At 36.3% G+C, this 17,256-nt stretch overlaps 1 protein-coding gene across 1 annotated transcript in view; it reads left to right on the forward strand.

Moving 5' to 3' along the window:
- Positions 1 to 12,908, forward strand: part of WDR92 (WD repeat domain 92) — a 24,943-nt gene extending 12,035 nt beyond the window's left edge. Inside the window, exons 4-8 of the mRNA XM_011365604.2 lie at positions 3,467 to 3,568; positions 6,060 to 6,175; positions 6,889 to 7,023; positions 9,311 to 9,408; positions 11,969 to 12,908. Of these exons, the coding sequence (XP_011363906.1) occupies positions 3,467 to 3,568; positions 6,060 to 6,175; positions 6,889 to 7,023; positions 9,311 to 9,408; positions 11,969 to 12,176 (659 nt within the window). The 3' untranslated portion in view covers positions 12,177 to 12,908. The remainder of the gene's footprint in view (positions 1 to 3,466; positions 3,569 to 6,059; positions 6,176 to 6,888; positions 7,024 to 9,310; positions 9,409 to 11,968) is intronic.
- The last annotated feature ends 4,348 nt before the right edge of the window (positions 12,909 to 17,256 follow it).

A 17,256-nucleotide genomic window follows, 5' to 3' on the forward strand; every position in this document is an offset into this window, starting at 1 on the left:
ACTTATTTTAATGGATAAGTCTCGTAATTTCATATTTTAAAAAAGTAATGTTTTAAAGTCTGTAAAATTACTAAAATAGTTTTTTTTAAGTAGAACCTCAATCCTGTTTAGTTTCTTAATTCTTTCATAATAATACTACAAAGGTAAACATCATCTCTAAACTAGGTTGAACTATCTCAAATTTGATAAGCAAGATGTTACTAATCTTGGCTCATTAATAAGTTGGGATTACATTTCACGAAAAGCTACATTCATTTTTTTAAGCATAAGTCATTCAAAACTGACTTGTTAAAGAGAAACATGGCTAGAAGCTCCAGTAGAAAAGTGAAAGGAGGGAAATGCAAGAAAAGGAATGTCTTAACATAACCAACTTGAGCTATTCATCACCCAGCCTTCTACTTGTAGACTCAGGCACAGAGGTACTTTCATGCATTCCTTTCTCTTAAATAACCTAGAAGTAGACAAACTTCAGCCAGTTCAACTGTAATATTTGTGACCAACATGATGATACACTGAATAACATATAACTAGATGACAGTATGGAATTCAATGAGAAAATAAAACATTAAAGAGGAAGAAATGTGTGCAAAGTAAATACTACTCATATTTTATTCCTCAGAAGGTCCCAAGATGGAACTACCAAGGGCTACTTTGGAAACATTCTGAATCACTTTGAATTTACTCTGTATTTAGAGCAGTGATTATCAGACTTCAGTCAGTAAAGAGTCAGCAGGTTTGGGGCCCTATCCAAGAGATCCTAATTCATTATGTCTGGAAAGGAGCTTATGAATCTGCATTTATTAATAAGCACACCTGGTAATTATTTTGCAGAGGCCCTAGATAGATCATCTTTGAGGAACACTAAGTGAAGTAGGCTCAGGAGTTCACATTCCAAATTGAATGATGACCATTCTCATTGAGAGCTAAAGTGAAGAGAAGAAATTGGAAGTGTGTGTATAAATTACCTTCACAGCAAAACTCTTATTTCTAAACGGAAATCTAAATGTGGTATGAATTCTTAAATTTAATGGTGGACTAAATGTTTGAGACATGTTTGGAAAGTAAGAAGCTGTCTTCTGTTGTTCAGGAATTTGGAAGCTCCAGAGATCCCAGTGTATTCTGTAAAGGGCCATAAAGAAATTATAAATACTATAGATGGTGTAGGTGGACTAGGAATTGGGGAAGGAGCACCTGAAATTGTGACTGGCAGCCGAGATGGTAAGTCAAAGTATTTTATGTATTTTAATTTTTAAAGATAAATCTCTATACAACGGTATATCCTCTCTATGTGGAAATCCTCCTTGGTAACTTTAACCCATTAAATCTAACAGTCTACTTTTTTGATAGGCAAGTTTGATTGCGTATCACTGTTTCAGCCGTTTGGATATTTTGAGATAGAGGCATAGCACTTACTATTTTAGTTTCAAGCTAGTTCAACTACTAATAACCGTCGTTTCCTATGAACCTTGAAGGATTTAAAATTTCCTTATAGGTTTTTGAGGCAGCTGACATTGTAATGTGGGTGGCAGCTCTTCATTTTCTTTTTTTAAAAAGCGGAATCAGTACTTGTGAAAATTGTCATATTGACAGCTGGTTGAACACTGAAGTTCTGTGATCCTTCCGCTGAGCGCTGTGGAAAGCTCCAAGGGCACCACCTCAATGCTTCTCCACTCTGCAGTAACTAATGGGACAGATCTTAAAAGAAAAGTGAGATGGAATTTTCTAATAGTTACTCAAGAGTGGCTGTGTCTCAGAAATCAAATATTTTTTTCAATCTTGAAAACAAAAAGGAATATAGAGGGAAAAATAATATTCAATCTACCACACTAATATAACTAGTAGTTTTGTTTTTGTTTTCAGTCTTGTATACCAGCGGTCCCCAACCTTTTGGGCACCAGGGACCGATGCTCCTAAGAGAATCTAATGCCTGATTGAGTGGAGCTGAGGCTATAATGTTAGCCGGCTGCAAATACAAATGAAGCTTCATTTGCTTACCCGCTGCTCATCTCCTGCTGTGCGGCCCAGTTCCTAACAGGCCATAGACCAGTACCAGTCCAAGGCCCAGGGATTGGGGACCCCTGTTATATACAATTTTGAATAGTTATCAGTGTGAGTTTGATTTTGTATGCTTTTACTTTTTTCATTTAAGGTTTTATTATATATAAATGTCGCTGTTTCCATATAACTTTCACAATTATCATTTTAATGACTATGTAACATTGCATCCTATAGATGTGTCACAATGTCCTTAACCCTGTTAATAAGCATTCAGTTGGCCTTGTTTTGTTTATTGCTTTGGAAGAGTGACTTAAAAATAATGAAAAATGAGTATCATCATGTGTATAACTTTCAGAATAAATGTATTTTATGATTTTAAAAATTTATTGTCAGATTTTCCAAGTACTTATTTACCTTAATTAGCTACAATAGATGAGGTTGATTTCCAGTCTACCCTACCTGCACTGATTTTTTTCCCAGTCTACCCTACTGGCATTGATTTTTTCCCCCCTAATTTTATAGATAAAAATGGTATTCCATTCCAACTTATATTAACTTCTTTCTGTCTACTAGTTAATTTTGCTTTGTGATTTGTCTGTTTTTTGCTTATTTAATTATTGCAAATGTAACATGAATTTTATCAATTTGTATGACCCCTGTAGAATAATATAAACCTCTTGTCACATATATGGGAAATTTTTTCTCCTTAAAGCAGCTTTTTTAATGACCAATTTTATTTTGTCCTTGCCAGTAAAAGGAGACTCACTCCCCTTTTCCTGCATTTGTTATCCCTTTTAAGGATTTTTTTACTCTTTCCTATTCTCCCTCAGGTATTTGCCTTTTAGCCATTTTATCACGTGCGTTTTTTCATAGGCAGTGACAACATTTAGTTAGTAGTCGTGTAATTGCATTAAAATGAAGAAGTGAAATTAAATAGAGAAGAATAATTTGTTAATTTCATTTAATTTTTCCCTCTTCTCTATTGCCACAGAGATGTTAAACTTAATTGTATATGAAATAGTATTTCAAAACACCATATAAGAAATCATAGATGTAAAAATTAGTTTGTTCATCTGTACAAGAAAAATGACAATGATTATATGGGTAGTAAGAAAAATTAAAATGTCACTGGTATTATTTTGAATAAACAATATGTTAGTTTTGGCTTAAGCAAATAAAGCATGATTTGAATTGCATTAGTGTTTGCAGTGTCAGTCATATCTATTGATAACTTAGGAACAGTTGTTGGCTTTTCTGTGTATCTATTAATTTGGAAATTTAACATATGGGTTATATCTCCAATCTTAAGTACAACTTATCAGTTAGAAGTCAGAAACATGTGAATGTTTTTCAGATGTTATAACATCTATCGCATCACTATGTACACAGGAAGCCATAGGAAGAGAATGCAGAAAAGAATGTCATCGTTCACTATTGAATTTTATCAACTCGCTTTTATTAATGACAGGAACTGTGAAGGTGTGGGACCCAAGGCAAAAAGATGATCCTGTTGCTAATATGGAACCTCTACAAGGAGAAAACAAGAGAGACTGTTGGACTGTGGCATTTGGTAAATTATTGAAGAACTCTTAGATTTGAAGTATCAGGTAGTAAAAAGCACAGTGCTTCAAGAAAGCCCTGATAATCTCTTTACAGTCTGTTTTGTAGATTATTCTAACAGTTCATTGAGGCTGATAGACATGGTGGTTAATGTCAGCCTCCAGGGCCTGGGTTGGAATCCTCACTGTGCTACTTATTGGCTGTGTGTCCTGGGGCAATTTTTGAAGCTTCTCTGTTTTTTCAGTTGCTTCATTTATAAAATGAAAATAATAATAATAGAATTTACTTAATAGTGTTGTTATGAGGATTCAATGAGTTAATACATGTAAAGTGCTTAGAATTGTGCTTAGATTATTAAGTGCTCAAAATTTTTTGTTTTTATTTTATATTTCTGTTTAACTAGACAATATTGACCTAGTTTAGAACCAAATGCCATTAATGGAGCTAAGAAGAACCTCAGAGGCAAATGGTAAACTAACAAATCTTACATTATGCTCTACACAAAGTATATTTATTTTCTAGGAAATAGTTACACATTCCAGAATTAATAAGGGATATGAACCATACTTAGTTTTAAACCTCTATTTCTTTTCTCCTTGTTCTTAGTATAATTCTGTGTAGCTAACATGTTAAAAGTAGGATTTAACAATATCTGCTAACTCTTTAACTGTTCATGTTATTTTAAAATTGGACCATTATTTAATTAGAGGAAAGTTTTAGATTTCCAATTAAAAATAAATTATTATATGGGAATTACTATATATGTGCATATTATGAGTAATAATATACAAACTAAGACATGTATACATGGGGAGAAATTTCAGGATTAGTATTTAGAATCATCATCTAAAAATTGATGTAATAATTAAAAAGTAATTATCTTTGGTTCCATTAAAAAACTTTTTCATTTATCTAAGGGACATAAGTGCAATTTTAAATATAGAACATTAAGTTTAAAAAAAATTCATTGATTTGCCAGTTTTTTATGAATGTCCAAAGCTATGGGCACATAAAGGTGAAAAAGACTCATATTCTAGCCTCAAGAAGTTTATAGTTTAGTAAAGAGGACATGATATCGACATTAATTATAGTACAGGGTAGAAGTGATGAAAGGTCATGAGAGGCATGGATAAATGCAGAAGGAATTTTAAGGGAGAGATGACTGGTGGGGGGAGAACATTTTGCCCTCAGACCAGGGCTATATAGGATTTGAACCACTGAAATTGGAAAGAAATTTCAAGCATAAGGAATACCTTGAAAAGTACCTAAGAATGCATGTAGAAGGAAATACTATAGTGGTAGAACAGCTTTAAAGATGGCTCAGGGCCATGGCCAGAGGTGTTTAGGTGGTGTGGAGATAGTGGAAACCTTTGAAGGTTTTTGCAAGGGTGAGATAGGATCAGAACTTTGGGAAAATTAACCTGGTGATGTGTAGTGGAGAGAGAGATGAGTGGCGGAGGGGATTATGAGTTCCGAAACTATGCAATAATCCAGGAAAGACATAGGTTAGAAGCAGTGAGAAAGGGGCAGAGGGGATTGATTCAAAGGATTATATTGTGGCAAAAAAAATAGACTATGGAATTTTTTTGCAGATGAGGAACAAGAGAAAGGATTATGTCTAAGGTGACTGGATTTTGAGGCTTATTTGAGGTGAATGATGTTATTAATTGAAAAAGTTTCACAAAGGGTGCGATGGTTTGTAAAGGAAGATGGTGAGGTCTGTTTCAGACATCCTGAATTTAAGATGCTGTTGTATCATCTAGGTGGAGCCCCAGTAGAAATGCAGGGCTGGAGTTTATGAGAAAGAGAGAGTCAGGGGCAGTTAGAGAATAAAAGCATTGGGATAACATGCCCAGACAGCCTAGCACAGTTACAGGAACTTCCCTCTCACTAACACATTCTTCTCGGCAAGAAGTACTCCAGAAAAAAATTCCCGGAACCAAGCAGGGTGAATTTAACTACAGATCATAAACTTACTTCAGGTGTGATAATCCACACAACTAAAAATAGATCACAGTGTGCTACAACTTATTTCAGGTTTCCTTGCAAAGATGAGATAACACCAGAGCAACATTTTCAAAATAAATAAGTTTTAAAGTAGTTTCTATTTGCATTGAAATATAGTTACTGCCAAAGAAAGCAATGGAAGCATAGCTGACTCTGTTCTACCAAACCCTACTGTTTGGATTATAGTTGGCCTTTTAGTCTTTGAAGATACAGAGAGAACATTTGCTTTCAACTTAGAATCCAATAAACATTTTCACATATCCCTTTAGTATAGGATGAGTTTAATATGTGTGTGTGTGTGTGTGTGTGTGTGTGTGTGTGTTGTGTATATTACATGCCAAGTTAATAATCTTGATGTCTTGTTAGGATTGATAATATGAGATTCTGCCCATTGTGATTTTTGAAATTTGATGTCATATGTGTAGTTTCATAAGATGATTTTAACAGCCTTAAATTAGCATTTATTATCTGAAACACTATGTCTTGATTTCCAGGCAATGCTTATAATCAAGAGGAACGTGTCGTTTGTGCTGGCTACGACAATGGGGATATCAAACTGTTTGATCTCAGAAACATGTCATTGCGGTGGGAGACAAACATTAAAAATGGGGTAATGCACATTTGGATTCTTTTTAGTTTTCTCTGAGCATATTTTCATCTGCCTCTGAACTACGACAAAAGGAAAGCGCCTCTCATAAATCACTTCAGTACAACCTCTCTGCCAGTGGTTCTTAACCTTTTGGGGCTGTGGAGCCCTTTGGGAATCTCATGAAAACCATAGGACCTCTCTTAGAAAGTGAATACATACCCAGACGTGGTATGACAATGGCAGGTGAGTCGCCAGCCTCTGTGGCTGTCTGTGGACCCTTGTGGGCCATACAATGTGATATTAAAATGAGCAAGTAAGAGGCATTTTTCTGCTAATATTAGAAAGCCTGAAATAGTAATAGCCTCTTCAGCAGGTGCTTTCAGATTTTGGGCTCCTGAGTTGTATGCCTTTAGTGAAGAGCATGGTTCCTTCTGGTTTTCTAAAGTCAGCCTTAACTTAACCATATACAGTAATCATGTAATAACTGTAAAACTTTAAATTATGATTTTCCAAAAGGATCTGCTAGACAGGGGAACTCGAGATGGTTTTGATCTTATTCACCAAGAAGTAATTTTTTTGTGGTTTAAAAGTATTTGATGGATTCATTCAAAAGATAAAATGATTGTTTAGGTGCGCTTTCACATGAGCTGATAATTTTAAAGTTGTTTTACTTAGTTTTAAAGAACCGCCTGAATAATGATCATTAGGCTATCAATAATATTCTCTATTTTCAGGTATGTAGCTTGGAGTTTGACAGAAAAGACATTAGTATGAATAAGTTAGTAGCTACATCTCTGGAAGGGAAGTTTCATGTTTTCGACATGAGAACACAGCATCCAACCAAAGGTTTTGCTTCTGTTTCAGAAAAGGTAAATATGAGAGAAATGTCTTTCTATGAAGAAGAATGTTCATAGCTTATTCATAGAAGGTTCATAGCTGTTTTAGACTAATAAATAGACTTAGTCGCCAAGGTGCCTTCCAGATCTTTATGTGAAAGGAAGGAGCTATTTTTAATATATTCTTATGGGATCTCGACAAGTTTTTCTGCACAAAGAGTACTTTCCCAAACTTTTATCAGTTTTAGACTTCTTGATTGTAATAAAGGCTTCGGTTGGCCAGGAAACTTATTTTGTAGTTTAGGAGCAATCACAAGAAAACTAGCTGATGTTAGGAATTTGAACGACAAAAGCGATCCTAGTGTTTCCTAATAAATACTTAATATCTGTATTAATACCTAATTATACACTTTTAAGTCCATACCAATACATACCTTACTATAATACTAATTACTTTTCAAAATATATCAACATATATATTATGTCATTTTATCACATTTTATTTTATATTCCTATTGCTATATTAAATAATTATTTAAAGTGCTAATCACTGTAATTGGTACATAGTAGATGCTCAAAAATTTATTCATTTATTCATACATACATACACACTAACATACATACATACATACTTTGCCTTATTTCAAATAGTATTTGAGGTAGCATAGAAGGAAACGTGATATTACATTAGAAAAATAGACGAAAGCAGGGCCAAGAGAAAATACTGGTTAAAAAAAATAAGATGATGTCTGGAGTAGGGGAATGCATAAAATTCATCCACTCATCTGCAAGAGATGGTTGGAAATGTGACTCTGAGCTTCCTGGAGTATAAAAATAAAGATCAGTTACAGATTTGTAGTTTCCGTAAGATTAAAAGATGTAAGTTGCTCAGGAAATAAAAATTCACTCCTTTGCTCCCTCTACCATGGATCCAGTAGTACTTCTCAAAACTTCCTATTTTGTCTTATTTTATTATTACAATTATTATTGCATGTAAATTACTGTCGCTTCTTGAGGAACTAAATTCTTAGCAAGCTAACTGTACATTGTAACATTTTGCTTTTGTCATTGCAGAATATATTAAGTATCTATGAACAACAACATAAAGCACTTTACTAAATTGTTCCATATATAATTGAAGCACGTTTCTCATTATCTATAAATTATATTGTCCTCACCGAAGTTTTTTTGTTACATTTAGTTAATCCAGTAATTGCTAAATCTGTCAAATAAATAACATGCATTTTAAGAGGTCATTTCCCCTCTTGCTTTTTCTCTTTTTATCCACTTCCAGAAGAAAAAGAGGTGTACTCTACCAAAGAAAATAAGTTTTAACATCTTGAACCTAATCACTTGTAGACTCTTATACACGTAAAGTGTGTATTTTCAGAGATGTGTTTTTATTTGCTAATGGTAATTCTCTTAAAAGACTATTAAAATCAAATGTCAAGACTAATCGCTTGCTAAAATGTGAAGTGTCTTCTGCGTGGCTTAGATCAAGTTAGCCAGTTTCAACTGCTCTACAAAGCAGAAGTCTTTCATCCCTCTCTCCCTCTCCCCTTCTTTCTCTTTCTCTCTCTCCTCAAGTTCTCCACAGTGAATATAGCACTATTAGGATTGATTTACTGACTGTTGTTAAGGTGCTAACAAGCTGTTAACTTTAATCCAGTTGCTGTTTTTATCTTTTAGTTTAGTGTGATAGATAAGGCCATGGCTTATTATGAGGGGAAACACTGTGTGTAAGTCCTGTGATCTTATTTTGAAGAGTCGACAAGTCCAGCAGTGTAGATTTTAGATAAGGCTCTGGCAGCTTTAAGTTAAAATTCATTATGTATATGGGGACTCTCTTTTCACTTAGTTTTGCTGTGAACCTAAAACTGCACTAAAAAATAAAGTTTATTTTTAAAATAAAAAATTCAATCCACCTTTTTTTTTCACTTAAGAAGAAGTATATGTTTGTATTTTGGGTTTTTTTTTCCTCAGAGTTAGCTAGAGATATTTAAATGTATAAAATCATTGCATAATTTATGTGATACTATAAACTTAAATGGACTTTTAATCTGATGACATCTTTTTTTTTTAAATGCAGTAGAAGTTTGTTTTGTAAAGCAATAAAGAAAAATGATGCTTTTCCTAATTTCTGATGGGCTCCTATAAATCTCTGTAGCCATTATAAAGAGAAGTGCCAAAGCATAATTACTTTCATGGCAGTTGAAATTATAGAAGTAAAAATCCTTTATTTACGGGGTTTCTATTCTAGGACAGCCAGTCTTTGTCACATGAATTTACGAACCAGTTGTGTGCCTCTCGTCCTGTTTAGGCTCATAAATCTACTGTGTGGCAGGTCCGACACCTGCCACAGAACAGGGAGCTCTTCCTGACAGCCGGAGGCGCCGGCAGCCTTCACCTCTGGAAGTAGTAAGTCTGCCAGTGCACATGGCTCCTTTTAAGTAACTTGTGGGCGTACAGTCAAATTAGATTAAACTTTTTTGTCTATTTTTCTTCCTTTGACTTAGTTCATTTTAATATGATCTTAAATTTTGTGGTGGTATGTATTATTTTCTAAGCTTTTTTTTTGTTAATCTACTCATTTTACACTTAGTAAATATTAACCTTCTTTTGACACACTCTTTATTTGCTATTTTAGTTGTGTCTTCCATATACTAGGTCAGGAACAATTCATAGATTTGAAATGGTTTTTTGCTAGTTATTTTTTTTTTTTTAGTAGGAAAACTTTCACCGAAGGCTTTTGTGAAATACTATCATCAGATCATTAGAACAGTAATTCTAGGAGGTAGTAAAAGTGTTGGAATTCTTAGTATTAGATCCTGACAATTCACTTGTTCAGGTTAAGATCACATCCTCGTGATAGAACCGAAACAGAGCCTGAGGCCCATGATCAGTGTCCAGGAAAAGCTTTGTCATTGAATTTGTTTTCTGCGTATTTGTAGGCAGCAGAAGTGACAGTGAGAGAAGCGACAGCGAGAGCGTACCCTGCAGTGCACTCTGAATCCTAAGGGCGCAGAGGTGGCGGGTACTAGGTTAGCTGCTCATTTAAAAGGCCTGTTAAAAATTGGGAGTTAATGGTATTTCTTTCTCTAAACATCACTCAAGAAAAAAGAAAAAATAATACAAGCCATAAATGAAATATATTTCAAAAATAAAGTTTTTTTAAAAAAAGAAATGAAAGAAAAATACTGTCTTCACTACATCTGGGACTTTTACATTCGCAAAATACTTCTCTATTTATTAGCTCCTTTTAGAAGCTAGAAAGGGTTCTGAAAAACAGGGCTATAGTTGGAAAATACTTGTTAAAAAAGTGTTTAGAGATAGAGCAGAGCAGTGAGAGTGAATGCTTTAGATCAAAGCTATATAGTTTCTGTGGGCAAAAATCATCGGAAATGTTTTAAGAGATCCGGGAGAATGCCTGGTAGTTAGATCGTTTGGTAATTTCTGTTTTCCCAGCACCTTTGCCCATTGTTCTTCCCCGATCCTTCCAACGGAGTCTCTACTCCATGTCAGACTCCCCAGCTCCTCTTAAGCCCCGCAGCAGCACACCTCTGTCCTGCCTGGTGACCAGACTCTTTAGGCTGTTGACTCGAAGCACTGGTCTCAGTTTTCCTTGTAATCCACATATGGAGTTGTTTTCTGTGTGATATGCAAACACATTTGCAGCTAGAATTTTTGACTATAGCAGATTTAGTTAGTGTCAGTAAAGTTGAGTCTGTGCAATTAAAAATTTGAAGTTTATCTTAATATTAACTTTAATCCTTACCATAAGAGATATCCGTTCTAATCTTCAAATTGTTTTTGGAGTTTCACAGTCAAATATTACACCAGCAAAGGAGAATTGGCTTAAATCGTTTTTTGAATGAATGGATCCCAATGTGCTGATTTTTTTCGCGTGTATGAAACAAACACACACACATATATACTCTTTAAAACTTCAGTAGACAATATGGAGGGCCTAAAAAATTTTATGTTATTTTTTAAATACTAAATAACTGCAGCCTTTGCCAAGAGACATGAAAAAAATCCGTAGACTATTTATCTGACTGTTTCCTTTTAAGCAAAAGAAGTTGGAGGGTCTGAGAGGCAGAAAGAATAGTAGGTTATCTGCCTGTTACTTCTGTTTCTGCTCCGCTTCTGAGTTGCTTTGTGTCTCTGAAACCCTTGGCCTTCATTAGCAGTTATGAAATACGAGTAGTATCATAGCCGATACCTCCCAGGCTTTAAAAGGCCATTTAAGGAGGAGCAGTACCCCTGTATTCCACTAGCAACACATCTCCTTGCAGGGAGTGATGTTTCTTTTCCCCTATCTCGAATCTAGACCAAATAATAGTTCTGAGTTCTTCACCTTCAGTTCTCCTTATTGTATAAATTTATATTTTCAGCTGAAAGAAAATCAAATGTTCTCAGAATTGTCGTTTTCTTTTTTGAAGTACTGATGTTTAGGTCTGAAATCTCCCAGCAGTGCCTTCCCACAGAAGTGGTACACAAGAGGTCCTTAGGCTTGGATGATCTGCATATTGGAGCACTAGGGTTGGAAACCAGTGTCTGTGCTCCATTCTGAAGTGTTTAGATGAGCTTTACTTAAGTACAGCTTTTGCGTGCGCTATTTGCCTGTGGCACCTAGCAGTCCCAGTCTAGAAAAGAACCACAATAAAATATCAAGAGCACCAAGTAAATTTATTAAAGAATGCTAGCTCAACCCAGAGATTGCATATTACAAGAGAAAATACAGACTCATGCTGAGCAGAAGTGATGTTTAACAGTTTTTCGTAAAACTAACACTTTTTTATGAGATTTTTTTAGGGCCAAGGTTGGAATAGTGCATACAGCTCACCATTAGAAACATTCTTTATCCGTCCCAGTAAGCAACTGAGAAATAAAAATAGAATTATTGGAGTATATGTATAAAAATAAAATGGTAAATGCTAAGATGTATCTCGTCTTACCACTTTGATCTTGTTTTCAGCGAATACCCTGTTCAGAGGTCAAAGAAAGACTCCGAGGGAGTGGACATGGGAGTTGCGGGTTCGGTCCGCCTTCTGCAGAATGTTACACTGTCTACCCAGCCCATTTCCAGTCTGGACTGGAGTCCAGATAAAAGGGGTCTCTGCATCTGTAGTTCATTTGATCAGATGGTAAGAGTACTGATCATTACAAAGCTCCATAAAATTTGATCTGAAGACTTTGGACTTGACATCTTCCAGCAGAACACTCTTAGAATTTAAAAAGTGTTCTGGATTCTCGGACCCTCACTGAACAAAGTTGGATTCGATTGATGAAAAAGACCCTGGACACAAACCTCCAAGCCAGCCTCTCCCTGGGTGTGAAATGCCCAGCAGTGTGTCACGGTGACCTGGCTGCACATGGGGGTGCCACTATCTCCAGAGCCAGCTGTTTTTTCCATTTCTAATAAAAAATTGCTACTTGTCTATATTCAAACATATTTTAAATTTGTTCTGCATCCCCAGAGTTCCATATTTTATAATAACATTTGTGTTGCATTTTAGCGTTTACAGTGTTGTGGTGGGGGTCACTTAATTTGGTTTAAAGTTTGCCTTGGTAGAACTGCTGTGAATTAACTTTCATAAATACACTTTGAGAGGTTTCAGTGTCACTAAGTTTCAGTACAGAATATTACGTTATACAATCCCAAAGTGGCACCTTCAGACTAGATTTGGGTAGCTGTTTTTTAGTAGTGTAACTCTTAAAATGAAATACTACGATTTACAAAGACCTCTTTTTCACTTAAAAGACAAGAGTTGTATTAGTGAGACTTTGGATCGTAAGTCTCACTTATGGTGAGTGATGTTGAATGTTGAGATGTACAAGATTGTGGGGCTTTTGTAGCCTTATTTTTTGTCAAACTTTTAAATATATTTTATGAATAAATTTGTTTTTGAAATCTATGGTAGCTTTGATTCTTTTAACTTAACAATGGTAATAAAGCTAACACCATCACTACTTTTGCTTTATAAATGCTTAATAATAAGTACCTTTTATTCACTTTATTTCTTCTGCGTTCACCATATCTTTAGCTAAGTTCAGAGGTATTAATTTTATCACACTTTTATTAAGCCTACCCTCCCCGCTCCTCCATTCAAGAAACAGGGCCACCTAAAACATTGATGATATGTGAAATTCATGTGATGTCAGGGGTTCTTGGAAAGTCACTTGCTTGGAATATTAAATTCCGAAAATGAACTTTTTTTCAAATTTCAAAACCTGGCTAGAACAATGCTATGGACATAATTATGAAAGTAAAAGTTAAATTGAACTTTAAAAATGCCTATTCCTGTATGTTTTTGTTTTTGTTTTCAATTTTCAAAGAAAAAAATGAAAATTTATGAAATTCTCTCTTATAACACTTGTATTTGGTGGTATAATTAGAGAGATTTAAGTCAAGAATAATAAATACTTGTATTTCATAGATCTAAGATGTCATTGATTGTAAAATTATACCATCAAGAAAGAAAAAATATTGCCAATAAAACTGATAAAGTAGTTTCTTATCACTTAGCATTTCTTTAATGTTTATTGAATATTCTAGTAAACTTATTTATATATAAGCTTTTTCATTATACATCACTCTTGTGCTTCCTTAAGAAGGACATATACGAAATAAGTGTGGTATGGTAGTCCTCAAATTTCCTATTCAGAGTCTGATCCTTCTAAATCACTTTTTGAATTGAGTCATCAATGTTCATGGTTTTCCTTACAGTGTTGTCCTTTGTACCATGAAATGTGTTGGTGATGCAGCATTTCTTTAAAACGTGCTTCTCTTCAGGGTTTTCTTTTGGTGCACTGACGACCTGCGTATCTTGGTGTACACATGCCATGACAGCTGACTTAGGCTTATAACAAACCACTGCAGAACTTGGTATTTTAAAACAATAATGATCATTTACTGTGTGTACACAGGAAAGGTTCATCTGTGTTCACGCAGTGTCAGTTGAGCTGGAATATATGCTTCCAAGGTGCACTCACATGGCCTGCAAGTTGGTGCTGGCCATCAGCTGGGACCTCAGCCAGGCCTGAGAACCAGGGGCTTCTCCACCCGGCATGGGCTTCTTTAGGGTGTGGAGGATGAGTTCCAAGGATGAGCAACCCAAAAGAGAAGGCCAGGTAGAAGCAATATCAGTGTTTAATGGCCTAGTTCATAATTCACTTAGCATCCCATTTTGCCACACTCTGTAAATAGAGGCAGTCAACAAGCTCCCCTGCATCCTTCCCACCCCCATTTAAAGGGGAAGGACACATTCTACTAGATGGGGGCTTGGCTTGGTTCTGGAAGAGCATTTGAGATTTGAAACATTGTGTTCATTTTTGGAAAATACGATCTGGTGCAGTGATTATAAGAGGCATCCGAATTTTGAATATGTAAAAATGGAGCGGGGGTGATGTGCCTGATGAAATATATTACTTGGAACACAGATATCCCTATCCCCTTCATCTCCCTGCCCCTAATCTATTGCAGACATTACTAATCAATCATGATACTCATTTTCTCTGAGCCTCACAAGTTTTATCATACTCTGGGAGCCACTGGGAGCCACTACCAACTATTGACAGGGAGCTCAAACTTATCTGCTATCCCAAGTCCAGACAGCAGCGCCATTTGGAGACCAGGAGCCTCCTGGACCAGGCATCATTGCCTTCGTGTGGCCCCCCTCATCCTTGGTTTTGTTCTTCAACACTATAAAAAATGATGAGCTGTCTTGCACTAGCCCATATAAATCAAACACGCAAAAACCAAAATGGCACTTCATTCATATACAGTGATGCTGGAGCAATTTTCATGAAGGGTTTTTTAACTATTGAACTTTTCTTACGGTGTCACGGTCCAACTCTATCCTTCAGCCAGTATAAAACCAATTCGCCCAGCAGTGCCCTTCACATAATGTTCAATAAGTGATAAGCGATGAGAAAAATTATGAAATAATGACAAAATGAGTAATTAGAGGTCCTACCTTACTTCTTACCTGTTTTCTCCAGGTCTCTCTATTGATTAAGACTAGGTTCAGCTACAGCTAACTGAACATAATAAAAATTTTTATTTCTCCCATCAGATAAGTAGTCCGGGCTGCTATGGTGGCTTCATGACGATGAGAGACCCGGCTCGCTCTATTTTGTTCCTCCACCATCTTCATTATGTATCTTTCACCTCATCATCTAATGTGGCTGCTCCAGCTCCAACCATCATATCCACATTTCACCAATCAGAAAAACAGGAAAAGTAAGAAAAAGAATACTCTGCTACTTTAAAGAACACTTCTGCTTTCATCCCGTTGGCCATGGTTTGGTCACTTGACTGTAAGGCTGCATAGACGTTACTCTGGACAATGATAGGCTTAACTCACGTCCAGGAGTTCTGGTACTGAGGAAGACAGGGAAATGGGCATTAGGAGACATAAGTGGATTCTGCCACAGCGTGACAGAATTGTCAAGCGTAGTCTCCCATGAGGTAACAACCAGGAAGTGATCAATTAATACTTCTTTAGGCTGCATCTGGGTCTTGGCACCCAACAGGCACTTCTGGCTTCTCCTCCAGCGAGTATAGATAGACGCGAAGGAATCACGTATTTCCGTGACCCGTCGAACCGCTTATTATCTTTCACGTACATCTAATGACAGCCCAGCTCAGCACAAAAGTGTGAGAGAGAAATTCCCTTGAACTAGAAATGATCTTCTATCTTAAATTTCTTTTCTTGGGAAATTTTACTTAATATAATTTGTTTCAAATCCTAAGCACTATTTCCATGCAGGGGCAGTCCAGAGACACACGCAGGAGAGCATGAATGGGGCACGTTACCACGTGCATTTCTATAAACTCATAAAAAAATTTGAAGGGAAAACAATATATTTATGACTTGGTGTATATTGGAACCAACCAAAAATCACTTTTGTTGGTGATTTAGGTGGATAAATTTTGTATTTTTTGTAGGAAAAATAATTTGTTTCTGTTAATGTCTAAGGATTGTCCAATATGAAAAATGATTTCATTCTTTTTTTCTGAATGAGAACAGCCAAACGGTTTCTGGCAAATACTCAGAGCTTTCAGTGATGCCTAAGCCAAGGCACTATCACATGTGCCTCTTACCAACTTTCAGTGAATTGTCTTCCTTTTGGGAAGGAGGCCGTCTCCTAAGCCTGTGCATTCGGAGTCCCAGCACTTTGTGCTAACTAAAGACGCTGTGGTGCACTGCCCCCTTGTGGGAAAATATGGGCATTGCAGACCTTTTAAAAACCTATTTTGCCTTTCAAATGTAACTGGAAAAACCACTTTTCAATTCACAGTAGGCACACAAGTCGAAGTGGACCTGAAGAAAGACATTATCTTATAGAAATCTCTTCCTCCATTGTGAGCGTGTTTATGAAAAGTAACACTTTGTATACGATAACACTTCAAAAGTTGTATAATTAGCTTTATTATAGATTTGACCTTATTTTTAACGCACCATAAGAGCTGACTTCCAAGGAGAAACATTCAGCTTTTTATAAAGTGAGACATTTTCTTGTAAATAAATACTATATGCCTCCACATCCCACCACCAATTCATTCTATAAATCCTAATGGTAATATGAAGTAGAATTTCTCAAAGTAAGGACTTCTTGATATCATCAGTTACCTTCCCGCAAACATTCTAGAATTTTCCCCTCTGGATTTGCATGGACATACTCATTGTTTTCACAGGCTATTTCTGCACGAACAAGTCAATGAGCAGGAGGCCTTCCTCTGCCCGCTTTCGGGGCTGTGGACCACACAGCTAAAATAAGCAACACAAACTGTGGTCAGAGACTCACAACTCTCTTTCGCACAGGAGGCTGAAGACACACTTTCAGTTTCTCATTTGAAGTCTTCAACTTTTCTTCTTTATCTCTAAGAATGCTCACACTAGGCCTTCTGTAGCAAATCGGATTATCAGCTTGGGGAGAGGCTTTGGAGTCAGCTGAGCACATTCTCCCTGGGGCTAAGGGAATCTCTCGGCTAGTCCATCCTCTTCTTCGTGCAAGGCCAGAGCAGGCCACTCTGTACTCCATTACCCCTGAGAAGCAGGGCACCTTTCAGTCTAACCAAGCCAGAAACAGATCAGGTGCGCAAACAACACCACGGTCAGAGGCGATAAGGGTAAGCAAATAAACGACTAGGGAGGAACAAAAGCAGAGGTTTGGCTCTCAGCGCCCTGCAGATAAACAAGTGTTTGATCTGGGCTGAACACATCCCTTATCTGGGGAAAGATAACATTCACACTCAGA

This window comes from Pteropus vampyrus, unplaced genomic scaffold, assembly GCF_000151845.1.
Source record: "Pteropus vampyrus isolate Shadow unplaced genomic scaffold, Pvam_2.0 Scaffold113, whole genome shotgun sequence".
NCBI lineage: Eukaryota > Metazoa > Chordata > Mammalia > Chiroptera > Pteropodidae > Pteropus > Pteropus vampyrus.